We start from the raw sequence: 25645 nt of genomic DNA, 5'->3' as shown, positions 1-25645 counted from the left end.
TTGATGCCTTTTCCCAAAAAGCTCTACTTTTGTCTCATCTGACAAAAGAACATTCTTCCAAAACGTTTTTGGCTTGTCAGGTAAGTTTTGGCAAACTCCAGCCTGGCTTTATGTCTCTGGGTCACAAGTGGGGTCTTCATGGGTTTGCTTCCGTAGAGTCACTTTTCATTCAGACGCCGACGGATAGTACGGGTTGACACTGTTGTACCCTCGGACTGCAGGACAGCTTGAACTTGTTTGGATATTTGTCGAGGTTCTTTATCCACCATCCACACATTCTTTCGTTAAAATCTCTCATCAATTTATCTTTTCTGTACACATCTTAGGTTAGCCACAGTGCCATGGGCTTTACACTTATTGATGACACTGCGCACGGTAGACACAGGAAAATTCAAATCTTTGGAGATGGACTTGTAGCCTTGATTGCCCATGCTTCCTCACAATTTTGCTTCTGAAGTCCTCAGACAGTTCATTGGTCTTCTTTCTTTTCTCTATGCTCAGTGTGGTACACACAAGGACACAGGACAGAGGTTGAGTCAACTTGAATCCATTTTAACTGGCTGCAAGTGTGATTTAGTTATTCCCACCACCTGTTATGTGCCACAGTTAACTAACAGGTGCTGTTAATTACACAAATTAGAGAAACATCAAATGATTTTTCAAAGGGTGCCAATACTTTTGTCCGGCCCATTTTTTGAGTTTTGTGTTAAATGATAATGATTTAATTTGTTTCCATTCTCTTTTGTGTTTTTTCATTGTAAGCAAAATAAATGAAGATATTACTACCAAAGCATTTGTAATTGCAATCATTTTCTGGGAGAAATTGAGCGTTATCTGACAGAATTACAGGGGTGCCAATACTTTTGGCCAGCAGTGTATCTCTAAAACTAACAGGTTATAACTTTAATTTTTGCATTTTAATATTTAACAGCAAGGAACACCAAGATGTGAAAGAAAGCTGCAACCATTGTTCTTTAATTAAAAAATAATGAGTAAATTTACATTAAAAAAACAATTGATATAAATACACAAACGGTTCAAATAAAATAATAACTTTTAAACAAAATTCACAACAACAACAAAAAAAACATTAAAGCAACACTAGGTAACTTCATAGAAAATGTTCAGAACATTTGTGATATGTCGACTGACTAGTTGAATGACAGCTCTTTTATATCTTGTGGGGTCTGTTTCGCTTTCACCGGCACTAATTAACTTTGAGGAGGGTGGCAGGAACCCTGCCACACAATAAAAAACTACAAACATGCTGACTGCTTTATGGTATCCGTTAGAGCTGGGAAGCTTTGGGCACCTAACGATTCGATTACGATTACGATTCAGAGGGTCCGATTCGATTATAAAACGATTATTGATGCACCCACCTCCTTTTTTTTCTCTTTTTTTTTTTTATTTTTTTTTTTATGTTTTGTACATTAGTTCCAAAATTGTTCAAAAATACTCTCAGGCTAAACCACACTACTATTTCAGTATCAAGTTAACATATAGCAGTAAACAAATATACAAAAATAACATTAAATAAAAAACTCCAGTCCCCATTCTGTATCAGCAGCTTTAAACTACATTCAATTAATTTAATGTTGTGAATCAGCCATTAAATTTGTTAAAATTGCTCCCGTTATTCCATAATTTCCCTTTTGTCTACTTTCGACATGTGAAAGTTTTAAAACTATTGTAAAGATAGAGTCAATTAAATATTTTACCGATTTAGGAGTATTTTAGATAAAAAGTTAATTAGGTTTGCTTGGAAGGTTCGCTACAACAGCCTTGCAGGGAAGTGTACTGCTTTAAGATGGCGGCTGTTTATAACTCCCGCATCTAGCTTTTTGTCGATGTGCTGCTAACACTACCAAATCTAAAATGCATCTACTCCTATATAAATGATATCCACCGTGACATTATACGGATGTACTTTTCTAGCAGCTTTTCGGCAGCAGTCAGGTATGTTGTTGTGTTTTTTTATCCCGTTGCATGAGTTGAGCTAGAGCCGTGAGTTGAGCATTGGCATTACCCGAGGGGCCGGGTAATGGGAAGCATGATGTTTAGCTACTCTCGCTCCGTTCCGTCCCGAAAACCGCGCGGCGCGCTGAGTGTTGTGTACTTCCGCTTTACTTCGCATACTTTAATAATCGGAATTTGGATGTTTGTGAATCGTTCTCGAATCATCCACGGCCGAATCGCGAATAATCTAAGAATCGGAAATTTTGCACTCCTCTAGTATCCGTCACTTCCCCCTTTCGCCATCCATTATAAAGATGGAAGTTGATGCAAAGGCTTTTGTGCGAATTTTGCATAGATGGCAGAGCAACAAAAGTGCCAAAAAGTTTTGTCCGAGGATGAAAATAAAAGAGAGCCTACCAGGATAAAAGGATACTCAAGAATAAACATTGCCTGGCTTTCACTCACTGGTGTGACGCCCCAATCAACCGAACTCGTCACCACTGACGAGTTCAGGTGGGGTGAGGGGGTTAGCCACACTAAACCACACAGTTGCTAACCGTTATATGCTATTGTTTAGCCACAACTGGATTCATTACCTTATAACTATTCATCCTTCACACAGCTGCTGGAAACAGAAATGTCGTTTAATCCATCTGCAAGCGACTGGGAGATTATGATTTTACGACACTGTGTGTGTATGCGCTGCTCCTCATGGGGAAACGCAGTCTTCCTTAAGGCAAAACACTACTGCTTTTGTCCACCGACGTCACTAAAATCGACCAAAACTGGAAAGTGACCGAGTGTTGCTTTAAAACATGTAAAATTATTGTTTAAAATAAATTTAGGTAAACAATATCTCGACGTGATTGACTAGCAAAATACTATAGTTTAGATTAATTTGATAACCGATTAGGTGTTGGTCAGTTAATCTTGGCAGCCCCTCGTGGCACGTCAGGAATCTACATTCATTTCCAAATATGACCACGTCCATCTGCAAAAAATCAGAATGGCGACAGCTGAAATGCCAAACTTTAGCCTTTAAAAATGGTATCCAAATACCAGTGGGTGCTGTCCCAGTCGTTATGCCTTTTTCTGTATTTTAATGTGGTCAGTGAGCACAAACTGTTCAGAGTTCAGGAATAACTGACTTTCCTCTTTTAAAGGTTCTGGTATTTGCGAACATTGAATGATGATTCATGACCACAGGGCTGTGTTTTGAACATGAACGTTACCAAACCACGACTGCATGAAACTAGAGGACATTTACATGCACACATGGAAATGCATAAAATTTCGCAATAACCATTTTGTTTTGCCATGTTATTTTAGCCTTAGTTACTGTCAAAATATCAGTGAAAAAGAATCTTAATGCAGGTCAATAAAATCTTGTATTTTTCTTGCAGTTTGCGTCCACGTGCTTCCTCCAGTTCGTCCCAGTCAGAGCGCAGTGCGAGCCCGTTAGTGTTAAACAGCACTCAGAGCCTTGACATGATGCCTCGATTTGCCATCTCTGCGGAGGAGGAGGGTAAGCCTGCAAAAACATTCACTTGACCTGTTATTTAGTACTCCTAAAAGACCCGAGGTGTTCCACCTCCGGTTCATTTTTCATTAAGATGGCGTGGTCTCGAATCTGCGACGCATCCGTCTGCGCAGCAACAGCACCGGCACCAGACCGTCATTCCGCAGAGGCGCGTCCAGACGCATCGCCCACCAACTTGATACCCCGGAAAAACCCAGGCCTCCAGCTGGAAAAGTCCCCAAGTCTGCCTCAGTCTCAGGACTTTCCCTCATTATCACCCCAGGTGCACAGATAACAATTACACCACATGAATTTTAAGAATGTTCACACATAAGGGGGTCGTTTTTACAGTCCCAGTGAGCTAATATAATTTTGCACGGTGCTTTAGTTCTGTTTGCTCTTATGGTTCATGTTTACAGTGCCCTCTACAGACCGTTGCTAGGCAATTTAGACCAAAACTAAGAGGACGAAAGTGTGCAAGACTGAACAAGCATGTCCTGTGGGTTGTGGTAAAGCACGCTTTATGGATCAGGGCAAAGTGTCATCTCAAAAAAATATTATTAATAGCATAATAACCAACATTAAAATGCAAGATTTAATTGGGATTTTTTTTCATAAAAGTATGTTAACTGCAATTAAAAATGTGCAACAATAAATTAGATTTGAATTATTTAAATTGTAATTATAAGGTTACGTTAATACTGTGCTGAGATACTGTAGCGCAGTGGGTGTCAAACTCATTTTTGGCATAGGCCACACCGTAATTCCTTCTCATGGTGATTATGACAAATAAATGTAAGAACATCTCATTTTATTATAAGCCTTTACTTTGAGACATTTATTTACAAAACTTAAGTGTGGAGTCTTACAAAAAGAGTGACACGTGTACTGTTTAGTCAAATAAGAACAGCACTTTCACTGTTAAAAATAATAAATTAAAATGGACTTTCAAAGTGTATTTAAGGAAAAGCTTAAAAATGGAAAAATAAATGGTAAATGGTGTTATACTTATATAGCGCTTTTATAACAGTTGTATTATTTATTGGGCAGATTTTGGAAATATAGAGCAGAATTTCATCTAAAATGTTAGGTAATATTGGCTGGCAGTGAAAGGGCCAAATAATGATATATGTGCATGGTAATTTTCCGCTTGTCATTATACATCACTGGCATAGATGAACAAAGACACAATATTTGTAGTAAATAACCCTTTAACACCTAAACCTATTTTGGCCGAATTTGCATACATTTGATGTTGCCTTCATATTTCAAAGAAAAAATTATTCACAATGGCCAGGTTGGGTCCCTTTTTTTCAGGACACCATAACCTCCGTATCAAAAGTGTTGTTTTCCTCACTGACCAATTATAGTCAACATTTTGGACACCAAAAGGCAAAAAAAATCCCGATTTCAAAATTTGTAATGTTGATGTCCCATTGACAACCAAACATGCTCGACCAACCTTTTTGAAGCTTGATAATATTTATTCAACTTGTTAGGATAAACATTCAATAGAAAAAAAGAAGACTGAATAATTTTATGTTTGACAATTCAACACAAACAGCTGGTATGGTCATAGGCGTTTTTGGCCTTTACACATACTATGGTCAAAACAGTGCAAAATAGTGAGGGGAAAAAATATATAGAAATACTGTATATATACATCTAACATAAAAAGGGTTTAGAGGATATCTTTTTGTGAGGTTAGTTATTGTACCCATCACCTTATCAAAAGTATATACATACATGTAGTCAAGCTTCTCGAACACACATCTATATACAAATTCAAAAGATTGATAGTGAACAAAAAAACTGAAATATAAAATTGAAAAAAGTATTTTCAAAATATTGACAAGTAGTTCAGTTCAATTTTTCAGGCATGCGACTGTTTTTTTTTTTTTTTTTTTTTTTTTTTTGCGACTCAATAAAGTTTCCTCTTGAACAGGTCACGGAGCTACGTCACACACAATGTCACACAGAACACTCTTCCGCTGTTTACGCGCTGCTGTCGCTTCTACTCGCCGAGACGCTGACTCATCCGTGGAAAACATCGACAAATACGGCTTATCTTCTTCCTTGAGTTAATGAAATAATTCATTAGGTTGCGCTAAATTTAATTTTCGATTCATTCCGCACATTTCAAAGTCGATCGCTCAATCCAGCCGGCCGTAGCTCGCTTCCACGCCTCCCTTTCCTTAGGTGGCGCATCGCTCGGCAATTTATTAAAAATGGTCTCATTAGGTTCGTCCTTCTTGACCTCACAACGGCGCTCAGAATATGTAGCCTTTTGTGGTGCTTTCGGTTTTGAAAAAGGACAAAAAATGATGGAAATATGGAGATAAACACATGGTCCATGCAGCGTTTTAATGCTTATCAATGAGTGCAATAAAATTCAAATGACTTTATCTCCCGTTTTACTTTGTCGATTGACTTTAAATAAAAACTGGTGTGGACATCAACTTCCGCACTTTCAAATGAGAGCAACCAGCAGCATGTGGGTGACGTCACGTAATTACAGCGTGACGAGGCTTTAAAGATGATATGCGTAAACATGTCGCCACCAACACGTTTGGTGTTAAAGGGTTAATAAATGTTAGACTGATAAAGTGAAATGTATAATTCCCGCACTGGTTGGGAATAATTCATCATGTGTATGTTTAAATTATAATTACAAAACTTGGTTCAGAATAATAATTCAAATATATTCTTCGCTTGCTTTGAAACATGATCATACACTGTCAGCGGTGTAGTCACAGATTACTTGAAAAATTACTGATTATGCCTCAAAAAAGTAATCTAGTTACTTTACCGATTACTTTATTGTCAAAGTAACTAAGTTACTATAAAAGTAATTTGTCGGTTACTTTTCACTTTTTTTTTGCTCTGCTGCCTCAACACCTAATGTCAAAAATTCTAAACTTCCCCTTTAAAATAAAGACCTGGCCGTTAAAATGCTGTCTATAAAAGTTGTAAAGCAAATAAACAACACAAATGAACGAAATGAACAAGAATCCTTCATATACTGTGGGGCAAATAAGTATTTAGTCAACCACTAATCGTGCAAGTTCTCCCACTTAAAAATATTAGAGAGGCCTGTAATTGTCAACATGGGTAAACCTCAACCATGAGCGACAGAATGTGGGGAGGAAAAAAAAAAAACCCAGAAAATCACATTGTTTGATTTTTTTTTTTTTAAGAATTTATTTGCACATTATGGTGGAAAATAAGTTTTTGGTCAATACCAAAAGTTCATCTCAATACTTTGTTATGTACGTACCCTTTGTTGGCAATAACGGAGGCCAAATGTTTTCTATAACTTTTCACAAGCTTTTCACACACTGTTGCTGGTATTTTGGCCCATTCCTCCATGCAGATCTCCTCTAGAGCAGTGATGTTTTGGGGCTGTCTTTGGGCGACACGAACTTTCAACTCCCTCCACAGATTTTCTATGGGGTTGAGATCTGGAGACTGGCTAGACCACTCCAGGACCTTGAAATGCTTCTTACGAAGCCACTCCTTTGTTGCCCTGGCTGTGTGTTTGGGATCATTGTCATGCTGAAAGACCCAGCCACGTCTCATCTTCAATGCCCTTGCTGATGGAAGGAGATTTTCACACAAAATCTCTCGATACATGGCCCCATGAATTCTTTCCTTTACACAGATCCGTCGTCCTGGTCCCTTTGCAGAAAAACAGCCCCAAAGCATGATGTTTCCACCCCCATGCTTCACAGTGGGTATGGTGTTCTTCGGATGCAATTCAGTATTATTTCTCCTCCAAATACCTGAACCTGTGTTTCTACCCCAAAATTCTATTTTGGTTTCATCTGACCATAACACATTCTCCCAGTCCTCTTCTGGATCATCCAAGTGCTGTATAGCGAACCGCAGACAGGCCTGGATGTGTACTTTCTTCAGTAGGGGGACACGTCTGGCAGTGCAGGATTTGAGTCCCTGGCGGCGCATTGTGTTACTGATTGTAGCCTTTGTTACTGTGGTCCCAGCTCTCTGTGGGTCATTCACTAGGTCCCCCCGTGTGGTTCTGGGATTTTTGCTCACCGTTCTTATCATTTTGACGCCACGGGGTGAGATCTTGCATGGAGCCCCAGATCGTGGGAGATTATCAGTGGTTTTGTATGTCTTCCATTGTCTAATAAATTCTCCCACAGTTGATTGCTTTACACCAAGCGTTTTACCTATTGCAGATGCAGTCTTCCCAGCCTGGTGCAGGTCTACAATTTTGTCTCTGGTGTCTTTCGACAGCTCTTTGGTCTTGGCCATAGTGGAGTTTGGAGTGCGACTGGCTGAGGTTGTGGACAGGTGTCTTTTATACCGATAATGAGTTAAAACAGGTGCCATTAATACAGGTAACAAGTGGAACCTCGTTAGACCTCGTTAGAAGACGTTAGACCTCTTTGACAACCAGAAATCTTGCTTGTTTGTAGGTGACCAAATACTTATTTTCCACTCTAATTTGGAAATAAATTCTTTAATAATCAAACAATGTGATTTTCAGTTTTTTTCCACATTGTCTCTCATGGTTGAGGTTTACCCATGTTGACAATTACAGGCCTCTCTAATCTTTTCAGGTAGAAGAACTTGCACAATTGGTGGTTGACTAAATACTTATTTGCTCCACTGTATATTCTTCGCTTGCTTTGAAACATGATCAGACACTGTCAGTGGTGTTGTCACAGATTACTTGAAAAATTACTGATTATGCCTCAAAAAGTAATCGAGTTTCTTTACTGATTACTTTATTGTCATAGTAACTAAGTTACTTTAAAAGTAGTTTATCAGTTTTTACCTTTTTTTTTGCTCTGCTGCCTCAAGACGTAATGTCAAAAATTCTAAACTTCCCCTTTAAAATAAAGACCTGGCCGTTAAAATGCTGTCTGTAAAAGTTGTGAATCAAATAAACAACACAAATGAACGAAATGAACAAGAATGCTATATATATATATATTATATATTAAGGGTGTAACGGTACATGTATTTGTATTGAACCATTTCGGTTCGGGGTCCTCTGTTCGGTACGTCCTGACGAAATGTAAAGTACTGTCAAATTTAGCGCGTTAACGGGCGGTAATTAATTTTTTTGAATTAATCACGTTAAAATATTTGACGCTTTTAACGGAAACGCGGAATGCCCGCTCATGCTTCCCATAATCCCACTGTTACGTCCCATGGACGGCTGCTAAGGGCGTAACAAAAAACGAGACACGCACACAAGTTGCAAGTGGACACAAATTTATTCACACAAGTCGAACTCGCAATGAACAAAACATACAAAATGCGGAAGAAGCTGGCTTCAGCGTAAGCCCAGGCCAAAATAACAAACAAAATGAAACTACACTTGAACCCCACCCGCTAAGTAAACCCTGATCGTGAAAAAGAAAAAACAATACAGCCACTAACCTGGTTTCTACACTAAACAAAATGGTTTGAACGAAAACGGCAGTTTACATCTACTGCTGCGCTGCTCTTATTTACAGTGGTGAACAAAAACGATCCAAGAACGAACGAACACAAAATACCTCACCAAAAAAGCGGGAGTGTAACAAAATAGCGATCAAATGCACAGGTGAATGAATAGCGAGCAAACAGCTGGCGAGGAGGTACGCGGCACGTATGCGAAGTTGCGAACTCTGAGTGTTGACTGTAAAATGACGAGCGGTCAGATGACTTTTGTTAACACTGCTTTTATTTGGTTAACAAGACTCAGACACAATACAACACACACGCGGGTATGCAAGCTCAAACAATGGCCTAATAGTATTACCCAGAGTATTACCCTAGTTCGGGTGGCCCGTCAGCGGCGGTGACGTCGTCAGCCCGTCCGGCGTCAATCAGAGTACGCCACGTTGGGAGGGGAGGCAGCCAGCTGGCGGACGCGGCGATCAGATGACTGACAGTCTCAAAAAAGATAACAGTTAAACGGCCAAGGCCATCGCACCACTCAGAAGTGCAGTGAGCAGCGTGGGTAACGGTTAAATGTTAACATGGAAGATGGTTGGCCCTCTGGGTGGGGAATTCAAATTAAAAAAGAATATAGATGGAACAACTCTTCACTTCAGTGTTGCAACTGTTCAATTTTGCACATCAGATATTTATTTTAAAGAAAAAGTCTTAGCCAAAGTTATTTTTATTTTGTTTTTCAAAATATCTACATTTCAGAATATTGTATTTTCTATTTTTGAGCAGAATTCTAGCTTTGTATAGGTTAATGTTCCTATTGTTGAAAGCACAAAAGTGTGTAATAAACAACTAGCACATTTATATTTAGCATTTTGTTTTCTTACTGTACCGAAAATGAAACGAACTGTGACCTCAAAACCGAGGAACGTACCGAACCGAGATTTTTGTGTACCGTTACACCCCTAATATATGTGTGTGTATAATATATATACACAGTACAGGCCAAACGTTCGGACCTCATTCAATGCAATACAAATGATGGTCCCAACCCCACTGAAAAGGCTACAAATTCCACTTGTTAACCCTGACAAGGCATTCCTGTGAAGTGAGAACCTTTTCAGGTGTCTGCATCTTGAAGCTCATTGAAAGTCAAAATTGTGCATAAAAGTAATAAGACCAAAGTGTGGATACTTTGAAGAATGTAGAATATAAAACCTGTTTTCAGTTATTTCACTTTTTTTTTTTTTTCATAAGTACATAATTACACATGTTCATTCATAGGTTTGATATATTAAGTGAGAATTTACAATGTAAATAGTAGACAAAATCCACAAATGTCAAACTCTGCCTGTGGTTACAAACTGTAACTAAAAATATACGTAAAGGCTGGTTACAAACTGTAAGAGTTCTCTCGTTGCCTGTAGGCTTTGCTTCGAGTTGAATAGCGCTGTGCTGTAATTCCAAGTGGTTCCTTGAATTGAATGTGTCCAGAGTTTTTAGCGGTCCACAGTGTTTTTGAGCCAGTACAAAGTTTAGAACGCACTGAAATATTTTTGTCATCTTAACTGGACAAAAATATGAAGGAATGGCTGTATTTCCAGTGAGCAAATGCAACCGTTTGTGGTATCTCTCCTGCCTCTTTCATTGATTGTTCGCGTCCTGATGAGGTAGCTAGGCTCAGTCATTATGGCCGTGACCCGTTTGTTTTTGTCCTCCAATGGGAAAACATGACATGTGATGTCACAAACTCAAGAGCAACATGCTCGTCGTACATGACTATTCTTCATTCTACATACATTCTGAGGCGATCACAAAATGGTAACGCACAGACACTAAGGAAACTAACTTTAATTAGATTACTGGTATGGAAAAATGAACACGTTAGATTGCTCGTTACTGAAAGAAAGTAATCAGATTACAGGTTACTGACAACACTGACTGTCAGTGGCAACCAATGTAACCACAACAACCAAGTGCTCATGACCTTTTTGGTTTGTGCTTCCCATCCAGATGACTCAGCGGGGCCTCCTTCCAGCCCCAAGTCGTCTTTATCGCTGTCATCCAACCCGTCGTCCAGGGACTCCTCCCCCAGCCGTGATCTTTCCATCAACATCAGCTGCCTCAGGCCTCCGGTGGTCATCCACAGCTCTGGGAAGAGGTTTGGCTTCGCTTTGCGAGCCATCAGAGTCTACATGGGAGACACTGATGTCTACACAGTTCACCACATGGTCTGGGTATGTTTGGTTCTGGCGTTCGTTGTGAATTAAACAAACATAATTTGCTTCATGTAAGCATAACTGGAACAGGAGTGCCAAAATTACATAAATAAATGAATATTTTAGTGAATTTGATTATTTCTTAATTTTGTTTAGGTTTTTTACCCCCACCCGTAGGTGAAACCTGCAGAAAGTGGTTATGTATTAGGTTACGTATATCTGTTTGTTGGTATATTTGTGTTCGACATAACTCAAGAACGAATCAAAGGATTATCAAATTTGCAAAATATGATTATAATATTAAATGAAAGAGGTGACTAGAGGCACTTAGACTTCCATTCTCTGTGTCAAACAGCTGAACAGGACAGGTTTTTAAAAAAAAAAAAAAAAAAAAAAAAATTTGAGGTAGTAAGGTCAAAGGTCACAGAGGTCAGAAATATAAATAATGTATTTGTTTTGAAATTTTAAGTTGTATTTTTTTATTAATCCCCAAAAAAAAAATCATTATAGTACTTTTTTTTTCTTGCACACCATGAAATTATTTAATCTGTCATCAAACTCCACCCAGTTAACGCCCGCCAAGTTTAATGAGAGGCTGAGAGTTAAATATAAATATTTAATATGAATAATAAATAAATGTAGAAATAAAACAGTAAGCAATGAATAAATACAATTGAGTTAATGAATAAAACTGAAAATGGATAAATATCGAAATACAGTGGTACCTCGACATACGATCGCTTCGACCCACGATCTTTTCGACACCCGATGTAAAATTTGACTCGCCATTTGTTTCTACATCCCACAACATGCTCGAAATACGACATGACAGCACCGCAAACGAACGCACGGCGAATTTTCTTGTGTGAGAAATCAACGCAGGTTTCAAAAAAGTTGGTACACTTGGTGAAAAAGGAAAAAAAAAAGTGATGCTTACCTTTGAAATAAAGATGCAAATTATAGAAAAATATGAGCGTGGGGTGCGCATCCGTGAAGTGGCTCAACAATACAGCTGCACGGTCCTCTTCCGACCACCGTTCGCCAGTCTTTATAAGTTAACGTGACAATTATTATTGCCAGCTTCGTCACGTTTTTATCATTTATTTAAGAACTTATCCAAAACAAAACGCGCATTGTCCTCCTCAGTTGACTATGCACTGAAGAAAATGAAAGTATTATCTCTACCGCACCGACCTATCTGTGACATCAGCCCCGTGGTGCGTTCAAGTACAGCAAAAAGTGTCTGCCACATTAGAATCTTATTCGTTACATTATTTAGAGGAATAATAATAATAATAATAATTATTATTATTATTATATTATTCCGATTTTTATTTATAACTTATTTGTTTTGCTATGTTTAATCGCCATTTGTAATAGTACCAGCAGTATTTATTAAGGATTTAGTGTATGTTTTTGGGCTGTGGAGCGAATTAATGGAATCAATAATGTATTCCTATGGGAAAATCCTGCTAGACATACGACCATTTCGACTTACAAACAAGGTCCTGGAACGAATTAACTTCGTATGTAGAGGTACCACTTTATATTAAAAAATGTAAATGTTGATACAAATTAAAATATGCCTATTCATTGTGAAATAATTTATTGACACATTTAATTATTTATCTTTTAAATTGTATTCAATTTTTGCACTCCTGGTGCTTCATGGAGAGCGGCGCCTGCAAGCTTTGATATTGTGTTTTTGAACATGTTTAGTGTGTGGAGGAGAGCAGCCCAGCGCACGAGGCAGGATTAAGAGCCGGTGACCTCATCACTCATGTCAACGGGGAATCTGTACAGGGTCTTGTGCACACTGAGGTGGTAGAGCTTCTTCTCAAGGTATGCAATAAAACTCAAATTCAACATTAAGCGTTTTTTTTAGTCTGTTTGATTCCATATCAGCTTTGTGGTATGTGACATAATTAAAAGCAATGTCTTCAACAGAGTGGCAATCGGGTGACCCTTCAAACCACGGCTTTGGAAAACACTTCCATCAAAGTGGGTCCTGCCAGAAAGACTAGCGCCAAGGCTAAGATGGCTCGACGCAGCAAAAGAAGCAAGAGGAGAGATGGGCAGGATAGGTACGTTTTTACTGCACGTTGGCACGTGAAAATAAAAACTACAGTACAATTGATTTTCATGTTTTTGTTTGTAGCCGGCGGCGTAACATCTTGAAGAAGCTGTCCAAACATACGCCGCCTCCACCGATGCAAAGCAGTCGTAGCTTCTCTTCCGGGTTCCACCAGTCATCCAGCGACAGCCTCTCCGGATCCCCCACTCAGTCACTCTCCCCCGGACCGTCCACTCCTTGTCGCTCCCCTGCTCCTGACCACTCGGGAGGTAAGAACATTAATTTAAAAATTAAGAGTATGAATAGAAATTAATATGAAATAAAGAAAATGAAAAGACATTCATTAAAATAAAATGGAAAGAAATGAAAAAAAAATTGAAAAGAAATGAAAGAAATGATAAGAAATATAATATGTGACCTGTATTTGGTTGGCAATTAATAAAGGGTGTACCCCGCCTCCTGCCCTTAGTTAGCTAGGATAGGCTCCAGCACCCCCGCTACCCTCTTGAGGATAAGCAGAACAGAAGATGCATTAGATAAATAAAATAATCAAATTAACATAACTCAATGAAAACACAAATAAAATATTTAAAAATGAAATCAAATAGTGCTTTATCATCAACTTAATCAGCAATTAGCAAAAAAAATTCATTTTCTTAAAGTAGCATACAGTTTTTTAATTTTTTTAAAAAAAGTTTATTTATTTATTTATTCATTTTTTTAAGTTTCCCTACATTGAACAGCAAATGATCACCTCCAGCCCTCCCAGTCTAAATGGATTGAACATCTATAGCCTTCATTGGTGGACAACGAGTTGACTCTGTCAGTGCCATTGATGTTGATAAACATCCAATCATGTTGCTCTTTTCATCTTTTTGCAGTGATTTTTAATTACAGTGATTCCCGGTTTTTCACGGTTAATGGTTAATGGGGACCAGAACCCGCCGTGATAAATGAAAAACCGTAAAGTAGCCCCCCCACGCCCCCCCCCCCAAATATTTATTTTGTGTGTTCAATGTATTTATTCAAATTTAGAATTTTAAGCGGTACATATAAACAAGTTCAGTTAAAAACATTTTTAAAAAACTTTTATGTATTGATGCATTTTAATAAATGGTTTTTAAGCACTTCAAATGTAACAATTATGATAAGTTTTAAACATGTTACTATCCCATCTCACCGAATTATTTTTAAACAAGAATAAAGTAGAAAAATGCTTGTCGTTATTAAATGTTTCATTGAGTGAGTCCACTCAAATTCGCCCAAGTACACACAATCAGTTTCCACAGCCTATATTCAACAAGTTAAATGGTGACTGACGCATGCGGCGCTTTGAGGTTTTGGCTGCCAGGCATCTCTGGCAAGATCTATCCATAACGTCTGACAATCATCGTTAACTTTAATAAGCAACTCCAGTGTACTGCCTGACCAAGAAAAGGAGCAGGAGGGAGAGCGAGGCAACGTTATCGGATCGTGACAGCTCATTTGTATTTTTTTTTTTTTTTTTAAATTGGAAAAAAAATCCACGATGGACTGTGGGCGCGAAGTAGCGAGGGATCACTGTAGTTTGTCACAAGTAGACGTCCAATCAATTTAAACTGAAAAAATGTTCATTCACTGCCAGCCTTCCAGTTCAAATGGATTGAATGTCTAATGCCGTCATTGGCGAGCAATGAGTTAATAAACCATTGCGCAAAATGTAATTGTAATGCCCAATTTTCATTCATTTATTCATCTTCCGAGTCGCTTATCCTTATGACGGTCACTGGGGTAGTAGACTTTTTTTTTTTTTTTTTTTTAAATCTCTTAATCCGGTAAACTGGTAATCAGTGTTTTTATGAAAAACTGAGCCCTCCCAAAACGTATTATATCATTATTACTTATTGTAAATATTGTGTGGAATAAAACACTAAAAAAAACTCATGCACTATAACTCATTGGAACAGACCTGAACTAAAAATTCACTTACTCAGTATTCGCAGTGCTAGTTCTCACTTTTGCTATCTATACACACTAAGGGCTTAGTCTGTCCCCTCTTTGTGCAGATTCAAGTTCCTCCCCGTGCTCCAGCTCGCCCAACTCGCCAGTACCTCAAGCCCGTCCCAGCTCTCTTCACGTCCTGGGCCGCTACACCAAGGCAGGTCGCTGCAAGTCCACCAGCAGCATCCCGCCATCCCCTCTGGCTTGCATCCCGCCGCCCCAGCCGCTGTCTCCTCAGTGCTCTCCCTCCTGCCTTCCCAGCCACCCCAAATCTTTGCAGGGTTTTCACGGCAAAACGCTGTCCCCTCCAACTATAGCCCGCCATTCTGTACGCCCCCGCAGCGCGGAGCCACCGCGATCGCCGCTCCTCAAGAGAGTGCAGTCGGCCGAGAAGCTGACCGGCGACAAAGCAACCGGCGGTTATCACTGCGAGCGGAAACCTTACGGCACTCGCAGACACACCATGGAGGTTCCACTGTCCGAAGGCGAAGACGCGGAGGAGGACACCGCCACCGGGTTTGTATGTGTGGGCGAACATGGCCGCCAAGGCCTGTACGAGCACCACCGTTCCACCGCCTCGCCGCAACACCGCGGTGCCAACCACCACTCCGCAGAGGTGGTGGTGATGCGGAAGTTGGCCCTGTCAGAGCGCCGGGACTCTTTCAAAAAACAAGAGGCCGTGCAGGAAGTGAGTTTCGACGATTTGGATGAACGCGAGGCGGCGCTCTCTGCCTCTCCACCCAAAATCGACACCAAGCAGAAGGTGGGAGGAAAAAACACACGGGATACAGCGGTGCAACAGAAAGCCAAGTCGAAAGATAAAGAACAGTTTTAAACACAGCCCACCTCACCGTTGGTCTAGATTTACAACAAGTGTGAGTGTATGACTTGCCACTGTATATTTCTCACAAAAACTAGCGATTTGGGAATTCTGGGAGAAATTTCAGGTTGAACCTAAAATAACCTTGACAGGTGAATGCTCAATCAATTTTCACTACACTGTAAATAGTAGGAACACAAAAAATGGCTATAAGGTATCCACAAAATAATAAATTGTGGGTTTGATATCATTTGTAGGAGCAGCTGATGTCTGGGTAATAAAAATGGAGCATACCTTTGTATATAAAGTGCACTCAAAATACTAAATTGTGGCTATGTAATCTGTAAATAGTGCGCACAAAATATCTGGATAAGGAAACAGTGTATGTTTGTGCTAATAACATGCACCAAAATAGTAATGTGAGGGTTTAATATCATTCACTAGAATTCTTTTGTAACCTCCATGTTGTGACAAATAGTGTTTTGTGAATACATGATTAACTCACTCCCTGCCATTGACATTGCTAAACGTCCAGGTCGGCAGCGATCTCCCGGTCAAAATGGATTGGAAGTTTAACCTGTTAGGTGACCCTCCAAGTTGAGCTCATTAGCTCAGCATTTTAGGTTCACCCTGAAAATTTACAATTCCGACAACTGTGATCGACTCCCTCACAAGCTTGAAAATGGATGCTTCAATACTGTTTAACATAAATATGACTGCCTATATGCGTTTACTCCCTCGTTTTAGAAGTCACCTACCACAGATTTCATTTTTGTAAATATATTTGTATTTGAAATGAAGATGTGTATTTATAACTTTCTACACTCATCTTGTTTTTGGTTGCAGGGGATGCTCTTGTGATTGTTAGCAACTGTTCAAAGTATAAATGTGATTTCCTTTTTCCGTTTTCAACAACGCCAACATTGGTGCCAAAGCAAGGTTAGACATAAAAACCTTACACGAGTATGGAAAGATGTTTTGCTGTACATAGTGCTGAAAAGTTTTTTTTTTTCCCGGATTAAAAAAAAAAAAAAAAATACAGTGAAACCTCCAAAATACAAGTTCATTTTCTTTGCTATTTCTCGGTGTTTAATATGGGTGAATGTTTACATTTTACTGCATATATGTGTGTGGGTTTGTTGACATATATATTAAAAAAAATCACAGGTAATCCAGAAGTTGTGAAAGGATGAAGTGTTTGCGTTACAATAGCAGTGTAGCATTGAGGCAAGCTGGCGATGTGTATTGTATAAACAACGGTGGCCCTTTAAACAGCTGTCAGTGGTAATTTTTTGCAAGTGACTTTGTAAGGATCGTCGGCCTGCAAAGCCTGTTCTTAATCTCCTGTTAAAATCACCTTCAAAGGATTGTGCATGCTCCACATTCCACCATAATTTTCCCACCGTTCTTTACAAAAAGAAAATTACAAGTTGGAGAAGCTATTATTTTAACCCATTCGCTGCTATTGATGGCAATACACATCCAGTCTATTTGGATTGATGGAGGTGATGGCAGTAGTTCCCAACCAAAGTGTGTTCATGGTGTAGTTCCCCACCACTTTTCTTGTCTTGTCTCCATGGCAACCAGACCTCTTGATGTTTCCACCATGCGGGGATCTTGTTCAGACTGATATGGCAACATTTTTTGTTTGTTTCAACAGCGCTTGAAATAAAAATGTTCAAAAAAAAGACCAACTGAGTCTGAGATTGCAAGCTGATGAATACACCTTTAATTCAGACAGGAGAATGTAATATACACTTTTTGTCATGCAGGAATGTGAGAAACATTTATGACATTGACCTATAATTGACAGCTTGTCATTCATAAATAAATGAATAAAACCTTAACCCATAAAGACCATGTATTGGTCATGTAGGCCGAAATAGTTTTGCAATTACCATTTTCAAAAATGAAAAAACAGGACTTATTGTATAGCAATTAGGCATGTGCCGGTTATCGGTTTCAAGGTTTACCATGGTATGAAAACATCACGTTTTGAAAACCCCAAAAATTTTCCGTCCCAAAAATGTAGCGAGAAATCCGTGGCTTGGAGCATCAGTGCTCACCCAGTTGTTGCCCTGTCCTGTGTCTGTCAGTGACACTACACCTCAGCCCCCCCAAAATAGACAAAAGTTGCTAGTATGGGAATACTTAGGCTACTGAAATGAAACAGACGGCTTAAAGGAGGAAGGTCAGCCGACATGCAGGCAACACCTCCAACATGATATCACATTTACGTGACCATCATCCGTCAGTTTACACAAAATGTAATGTAACTAAACGCTGTCATGAACATTTCCCACTATCTATGAGAGTTCACTCAAGCTGATTTAGTGTGTCTAGCGATGGTAAAGCAAATACTATAAGCTTGTTAATGAGGCAGACAACGTGGCTAGTTAGCATGCCAAGACGGCTAACTAGTTTCTTCTCTACCGTTACTCTACTTTTGTAAAGTCTTCCGCCATTGTAAACATCTGCCAATTTGCAAATATGATGTGAAAAAAAAAATCCTGTTCAACTGAAAAATATTTTTTCCCCTTCCATCTCAAAATAACCCATTTAAAGCTATAATTGCAATACCGTAAAACAGCGGTATTTTTGCTTAAGGATATACCGTCAAAATCTCATACCGGCACATGCCTAATAGCAATATTATTGGCAACGATCATTTGATTATTACAAAAAAGTTAGACTTCAGAAAAAAAAATATAAAAAAGAAATTAACTTTCCTCCCTATTTTTTATTTATTTATATATTTTAAAGACAATTTAAGAAACAACACTTTTTTTTCAGTGAAAAAAATATTTACTGCTTTTTAAAATCGTTTTTATTTTAAAATAAAGTTATTTGCTGTCTTTGATGTTTTTTTAATCTACAAAATTAGCCCTTTCTTGCACAAATTACCTGCAATGGATTCAGGGTGTACTGTACCCCGCCTACAGTACAGCCCATAGTTAGCTGCAATAGGCTCCAGCATCCCTGCAACCCTATTGAAAAAGCGGCTTGAATTCACAAACTGGACTTTTTTTTTACCCTTATGGGTACTCATTTAACTCATTGGCTACCATTGACGGCGTTGGACGTCCAATCCCTTTGAGTGGGAGTGGTGAATGAACTCATTCGCGCCCTTCCCAGTCAAAATGGAATGGGCGTCAAGTGCTCTCAATGACACTGAAGAGATGAGCATTCACGACTAATCCTTCCAGTCAAGGGCTTAGGTTTTCATAGGGACGTTAGGGACATAACACTGGCAACTTTTCAGGATGCTCAAATTGTCCCACCAACTTTTAAGCAACCTTATTTGCATTATATAATGAGTTCAGTTCTATAGGTCATTTAGATTGTCTTCCTATATGCTGTAAGGATAGAATTGCTAGAATATTAAGTGAATTATTTTCATTATATTTAGACTTACATTTACCCCTTTTCACTTGCTAAATGTGCCGGCATATTTTTTCCCCTCAAACGCACGTGTGATTGGCTGATGACTTGCATTTACTTAAAATGTATTTACTACATTATTTAATTGAAAAAAAAATAGTTTTATTTGCAGCCTATACAGACATTTTTTCCCCCAGATAAGCATACGTTAATCATAATCGAGGTTAGAAATGTTTCATTTTTGTTGAGTTTGGCTGTGCTGATCTTAATATTGTTGTATGTTATGTTTAATGTTTCTTTAATGGTTTTTGAAAACAAAGTTTTGAATTGAACGGTGTATCACCTGAACCAATACACATGAAAGTTAGTATAAGTCAATACAGATTTATTTTGCATTGATCATTTAGCCTATCAATTAATTAGATTAATAGTCGTGAGAAATGGAGCCCTGACTCCCGTTCACCCAATCTGTTTAATCTTAATAATGTCCCGTCCCCAGCAAAAAGCGTACATGCAGGTTATGCTGTTATATCGTCCCTACCAACATTGAGACCAAACCTACACTCTTTCTCCCAGTTTAAATGAATTGGACGAACGTCAAAGGCATGCAATGAGTTAAACACCATAAAAATAAAATCTGCTTTGGAGTGTTATGTACTTGGGTCCGTAACCAGAGTGCATTTCTGTTTTTATTCATTTCAAATTAATAAATTAGATTTGTTCTAATATATAAATTATAGTTTTTATAAAAAAATCTTCGGTTTTCTGTGGTCAATCGGTGTCAAATAAAAACTGGGAGAGAGGTTAAAATCTGTACTCTCAAGTCATGTTGACGGCAGCGCTCTATGTCAAATAATTACTTTTTTGTACAGCACTTTAAAGACGCCACATGATTGAACATGCCGGCCTGATCATAGATGAGCAAGCTTCAGTTTGATTGGTATAATGGAGTCATGTGATTATTGTTGCAAAGTCTCGTTGGTGAAACCGTTAGCGCCAATGTTGGCGTCTCTGGCATGAAAAAAAAAAAAAAAAAATCTAACATGGAGAATAAAGACAAACATGTAATGACTAGTGTAGCCCAAAGTAGCGGAGTAAGAGTAGCGTTTGTTCTTCACAAATCTACTCAAGTGAAAGTAAAAAGTATGGCTTTGTGAAACTACTCTTAGAAGTACATTTGTCTCAAAAAGTTACTCAAGTAAGTGTAATGGAGTAAATGTAGCGCGTTCCTATCCACCTCTGTATATATATGGCGGAAAACACTCAGGTAACTTGAAGTTCCACTCTGAGACCCCCAATTTGACCAAATTTCATTATTGTCCTATATGCATGTGTGATACATCATTGGAAAGCTTAAAATCTTTATTTTCTGGGTGAGGAAAATTTTTGAACAGGAGGGCATTTTTTGACACCTTGAAAGTACAATAAACAACGAACACTTCAAAATGATTCCCTTTTAGTCTACTCAAGTCTTTGAAAATTAATATGCATGCACTAAGACGTGTGTGGATGTACAATAATAAAGGAAATTGGTATGTGAGTAAATGTAGATTTAATTTAGCCCTGTGTTTTGTTTTGTAAATATACATGGCTCAACCGGGACTAATGATAACTTTACTGCATACAGGTTTCAATTTGGCTTGATTTTAATCTGTGCAAAGAAAAAACATTTCCAGGGGAATTTTAGGGGTTAAATTCCAACACCATAATATTTTAATTTTTGCAGTGGGCTTTTAAAATATTTTTTCAATTATGATTAAAGAATGTGAATGCGAGATACGGAGAAAAAAAGGCTCCATATGCATTAAGGGAACATGTAAATGTGAGTAGGATCCCTGAAGTAACTTTTGAATTGTTTCATCCTCCTTACTACCTATGCCATCCTCGTGCTATTTTATATACATAACACTATCTATTTATTGTATTTAGCCTTGAAGCCTAGGACCTAGGCCAGGGGTGTCCAAACTTTTTGCAAAGGGGGCCAGATTTGGTGTGGTAAAAATGTTGGGGGCCGACCTTGGCCAACGTCCTTTACGTAGAACAATATATTTAAGCAAATTTTAGCAAGCCATTCTGTGTGTCACATTTGCTTTATTATTTTTCTTAATTAATAATTTCAACAATCTCCCAACTAGCCTTTGTGATGTTCTCTTTCGACTCTCGGGCTCTTGCGAAATACTGCTGCTGTGGAATTACACTCGGTTCAAGTTGCTTCAATTTCTCACTATGTATCTTCCCTGTAATCTTGTCGTACATGTCAGCGTGTCTTGTTTGGTAATATCGCCTCACATTCAACTCTTTAAAAACAGCGACTGTCTCTTTGCAAATGAGGCAGACACAGTTTGTATTTTACATATTTTAGTGAAAAAATAGTCCAATTAAAATAAGGAGTAAAGGGTTTAGTTTAGTTTATTCACACATCGTATCATGGTACACACATGAACATGGTCATATATACAAGCAATTCATCTGACAAGATGTATGAAAGGGACACTCCGAATAAGCTATTTAAAGCTCACACGGGGCAATGTTGCTTAGAGTGCTGCTGCCTTTTAGTGGGTAAATGAGGAGCAGTCTTTAGTGTGTAAGCTACTTCATATGCTGGTAGCAGTACTGCTGACCAATTTATTAAGTCTGTGTGTGGGCCAGACGTTATTGATTTTATGACAGAGGCTGGGGGCCGGATGAAATTTGACCACGGGCCGCATTTGGCCCCCGGGCCGGACTTTGGACATGTCTGACCTAGGCTTTATGATTTAAGCATCTAATGTAGCTGATACATCGATAGCATCCCATAAAAAGCAAGCCAAATGGCAACAAAGGTCAAAAAGATAATGGACAGCATGCTAGTCAGTTAGCCTGCTGTGTCCATAATTCTCGCGCTTCCGTTCGACTGCAATATATGTCTTTTTGTGGCTTTCTGGTAACTCGAGGTGAGAGCATGAGAGAGCATAATTAAAGACACCATCATTTTAATGAGATATTATCGCGTACTTACTTTGTTTTGATCCAAAACCTCCGTGTAGCATCTCTCACCAAGTGTCAAGACACAGCTGTGAATGGCGACAGCCGGACTTTGTAGGGATTTTATGGGTGAAACACGGTAATACAACAAGGGTCATGATGCAGAATTCATATACAACATGAGTGGTTGATATTTTCCTTTTATCACCTAAAAATATCAGGGAAAATGTGACAGACAAAAAAAAAAATACAATTAAGCGATAGTTATAAGGTAGCTATCCGTGACCTATTTACGGACACTATTTTTTTTTTTATTGTGACGTAATTTGATTAAAAGTTTGAAATATGCGAGTGAATATTTTTTTGTCTTTTTTTTTTTCAAAAAAATATTAGACATCAATTTATGATTCTAAGCTAAAAATGATTTACATTTTGAATAATAATTACTTACCTTTTTTTTTTTATGTCTGGGTGCCTTGTACATGTTTTTCGCCATATTTATTTGCGCCTAAAGTTTTTCGAATTGTCACTTTTTTCGGAGCCAGTAACTGAAGGGTTCGTACTTTTCCGTAGCATTTCGGCTATTTCCGCCATTCTCCTTACTGTTCCCACGCGCCCGCCTCCCCTCCTCTTCGTTGCCTCGCTGGAAAATGGCTGTGCAGGGGAGCAGGGAGTTCTGAACGGGAAAAGAAAAAGAAGGCGAAGTGAAAAAGAGAAGAGCTTTCCCCAAGTTCCGCGCACCACTGGAAGCTGCCGTGTCATTTCCCCACAGTGGACTGACTCCATTTGACCTTTTGCAACTTTTCGAGCGACGCCACTGAAAAATCAAAAGACACAAGAAATATCGACGGGTGAGTTTCCCCCCCAACTTATTGCACATTTCCAGTACAGCGAGGAAGCCACTGTAAGTTACTGGAAAATGGTGGAAGCTTCAACTCAAAGCGCGTCAGCCGACCCCAGCTTCATTTTTGCCACTTTTGAAGTCTGTTTTAAAACGAGAAACGTTTGTTCAAAAGGCAGTAAAGTACAGTAAATGTTGCCAGCTGGCTAGCTGGGAGAATTGGAGCAAAGTTATGCTGCAGTTTTTTTTTCTTTTTAATGTAATTTTTTTGCTTCGAGCTGCTTTTTCGCTGTTGTGTTTTCTTGCTTTTTGAATTGATTTTATGAATGGTTCTTCATAGGGGTGTGACAAAATATCAAAATGGTGATATATCGTGATAATTTGTATACCAAAAGGTTATTGATATGCTTGTCAAGAATCGAGATATCGTTTTAAAAAACTGTCAATGTTAAAAAAAGAAAAAAAACACATAAGAAAAGTTGTATATAGCGTGCAATATGAAACAAAAATAAAACTCAATTTTTAAAATAATATGAATTTATCGGTAATATTATAACATATTACCTGGAGCAATCAAAGAACAATCTAATATTTACAGCTGCATTATAATTACTCAAATTAAAAGTGACTTTTGTCATTATTGTATGTAGCACTCTAGGCAATTTCTGTCATGTCTTCATGGCTGCACTTCATGGCACTTCAGCTCACAATTCAGTTTGACTTGAAGGTAGTTCGTTAGTGTGTCCACTTATAAATTAAAAAGGTCAATTGATAAAATTAACTCACCGATGCAATCTTTGAGTCAGGGAACATTTCTTTTGCTAATTCTGAGAAGTGATCAGCAATAGTTGCAGGCAAATTGTGTTCGGCAACAAATAAGCAGAATAAAATCTCCACTTTCGTCACTTTTCATTCTGCAGACTTCATCTTTATGACTAGAGGTGCACGATAATTATCGGTCCGATAATTATCGGTCCGATATTAGGAATTATGACGTCATCCCAAGAAATCCAATAACAATATATATTATCAGGCCTATTAATATTAATTTTGGCACGGTGTCGGTGGATTGGGATGTGTGCGTTTGTTTCCGCTCCTGTTTTGCCAGTAGCAAAGTTTTGTTACTTTTCTAGAGGCCGTATTTTTCCATCACTAAGTGATAAACTTTACTATGGCAATTAGCAAATGTTTGCATTTTACAGTTTTATGTTTACAAGTTCTTGAGAGGGCTCGTGGTTATTGATAGCTTTGCTGTCCTATAATTGCCAGGTTAAGAAAGTTGTTTCATGTACCAAGACCACAAAAGTCTCCTTTCCTGTTGCACCTAATGTTTTATCTGCTGACAAAGCACCATATTCAAATCCAACACTAGTATTTTTGACCTACAGGTGTTCAAAAATCAGATGAATATTCATTTTAAAATTATATATATATAATTATCGGTTATTGTATCGGTATCGGCTTTGAGGAACAGGAATTTATCGATATCGGTATCGGTTTCAAAAATTGGGATATCGTGCACCCCTATTTATGACCAGTGTTGTTAATCTTGCCATTAAAAAGTAATTAATTAGTTACAAATTACTTCTCCCAAAAAGTAATTGAGTTAGTAACTCAGTTACCTGAATGTAAGAGTAATTAGTTAGTTGGCGAAGTAGGTTAACTGGTTTTACCTTTCATGTTTTTTTCTTCTTCATTTAAAAAACAAAAACAAAACCCCAATAAAAAACGTAGTAACCTTTCCTATGTTTGGAAGTCATTTATTTATTATTTCATTTCGACATAAACGTTCTAAAACTGTTTCATCATTTAAAGATAGATTCAAGTCAAGATTTTGCCAATTTATGAGTATTTTAGATAAAAAGATACTTAGGTCCGCTAGGAAGGTTCACTACAACAGAGCCTTTCTGAGAAGTGTACTGCTCTAAAATGGCGGCTGCTTACTAACGCGACCGAGTCTGTCATTTCGCATGTAGTTCTATATGCATGAGATATCTTGGCGTAGATTGTAGGCTGCCGGCTACAGTCAGGAAATATTGGAGCCACCCAGCCTAGCATCGCATTTGCAACAGCGTCACAACAAACACTTCGCTCTCAGTGTCTCTGACTTTTCACGCGTCATTCAAACAATGTAGTAACGCACATTGTCTCGTTGCCGAAACGGTGACAAAATCCGAACAGAGTAAAAAAAAAACGTAATGCACGAAAAACGTACAGATTTTGAACGTACGGCGTACCCATTTAAAAATCAGTGCTCACTTGTACAAATTATGCCGAAACCCGCCGAAAATTACACAGTAGTCTTATCGAGCTGGGCGGGCACAGCAGTCTCTCAGGGCGGGCCCGGCCCTCTAATGCCCGCCCATGCCGCCGGGTCTGTCGACGCCCAATCCATTTAGAGTGGGAACGTTCGTTCATTCAAAACCAGAGCATTCACAGTCATTCGGTCCGATTTTCGGGGCATTTACAGGTCACT

At 38.6% G+C, this 25645-nt stretch overlaps 2 protein-coding genes across 9 annotated transcripts in view; both read left to right on the top strand.

Moving 5' to 3' along the window:
• The window catches only part of mast3a (microtubule associated serine/threonine kinase 3a), a 70038-nt gene extending 51343 nt beyond the window's left edge, over nt 1-18695 (top strand). For 3 of the 7 annotated variants that reach the window (XM_057856824.1, XM_057856823.1, XM_057856819.1), the window contains 7 exons: nt 3363-3484; nt 3573-3761; nt 10904-11127; nt 12829-12951; nt 13057-13193; nt 13268-13452; nt 15229-18695. In XM_057856824.1, coding sequence (XP_057712807.1) covers nt 3363-3484; nt 3573-3761; nt 10904-11127; nt 12829-12951; nt 13057-13193; nt 13268-13452; nt 15229-15998 — 1750 coding nt within the window. In that variant the 3' untranslated portion in view covers nt 15999-18695. The remainder of the gene's footprint in view (nt 1-3362; nt 3485-3572; nt 3762-10903; nt 11128-12828; nt 12952-13056; nt 13194-13267; nt 13453-15228) is intronic. The other 4 variants (XM_057856822.1, XM_057856818.1, XM_057856821.1 and 1 more) reach the window with 4 other exon arrangements.
• Nucleotides 18696-22951: 4256 nt separating this feature from the next.
• pik3r2 (phosphoinositide-3-kinase, regulatory subunit 2 (beta)) overlaps nt 22952-25645 on the top strand; it is a 61682-nt gene continuing 58988 nt past the window's right edge. For both annotated transcript variants that reach the window (XM_057857141.1, XM_057857138.1), the window contains exon 1: nt 22952-23179. The gene's annotated coding sequence lies outside the window, so the exon portion shown is untranslated. The remainder of the gene's footprint in view (nt 23180-25645) is intronic.

Source organism: Corythoichthys intestinalis, chromosome 14, assembly GCF_030265065.1.
Source record: "Corythoichthys intestinalis isolate RoL2023-P3 chromosome 14, ASM3026506v1, whole genome shotgun sequence".
Classification (NCBI taxonomy): domain Eukaryota; kingdom Metazoa; phylum Chordata; class Actinopteri; order Syngnathiformes; family Syngnathidae; genus Corythoichthys; species Corythoichthys intestinalis.
Note: the sequence above shows the minus strand (reverse complement) of the source record. Positions and strands in the feature narration are given on the sequence as shown.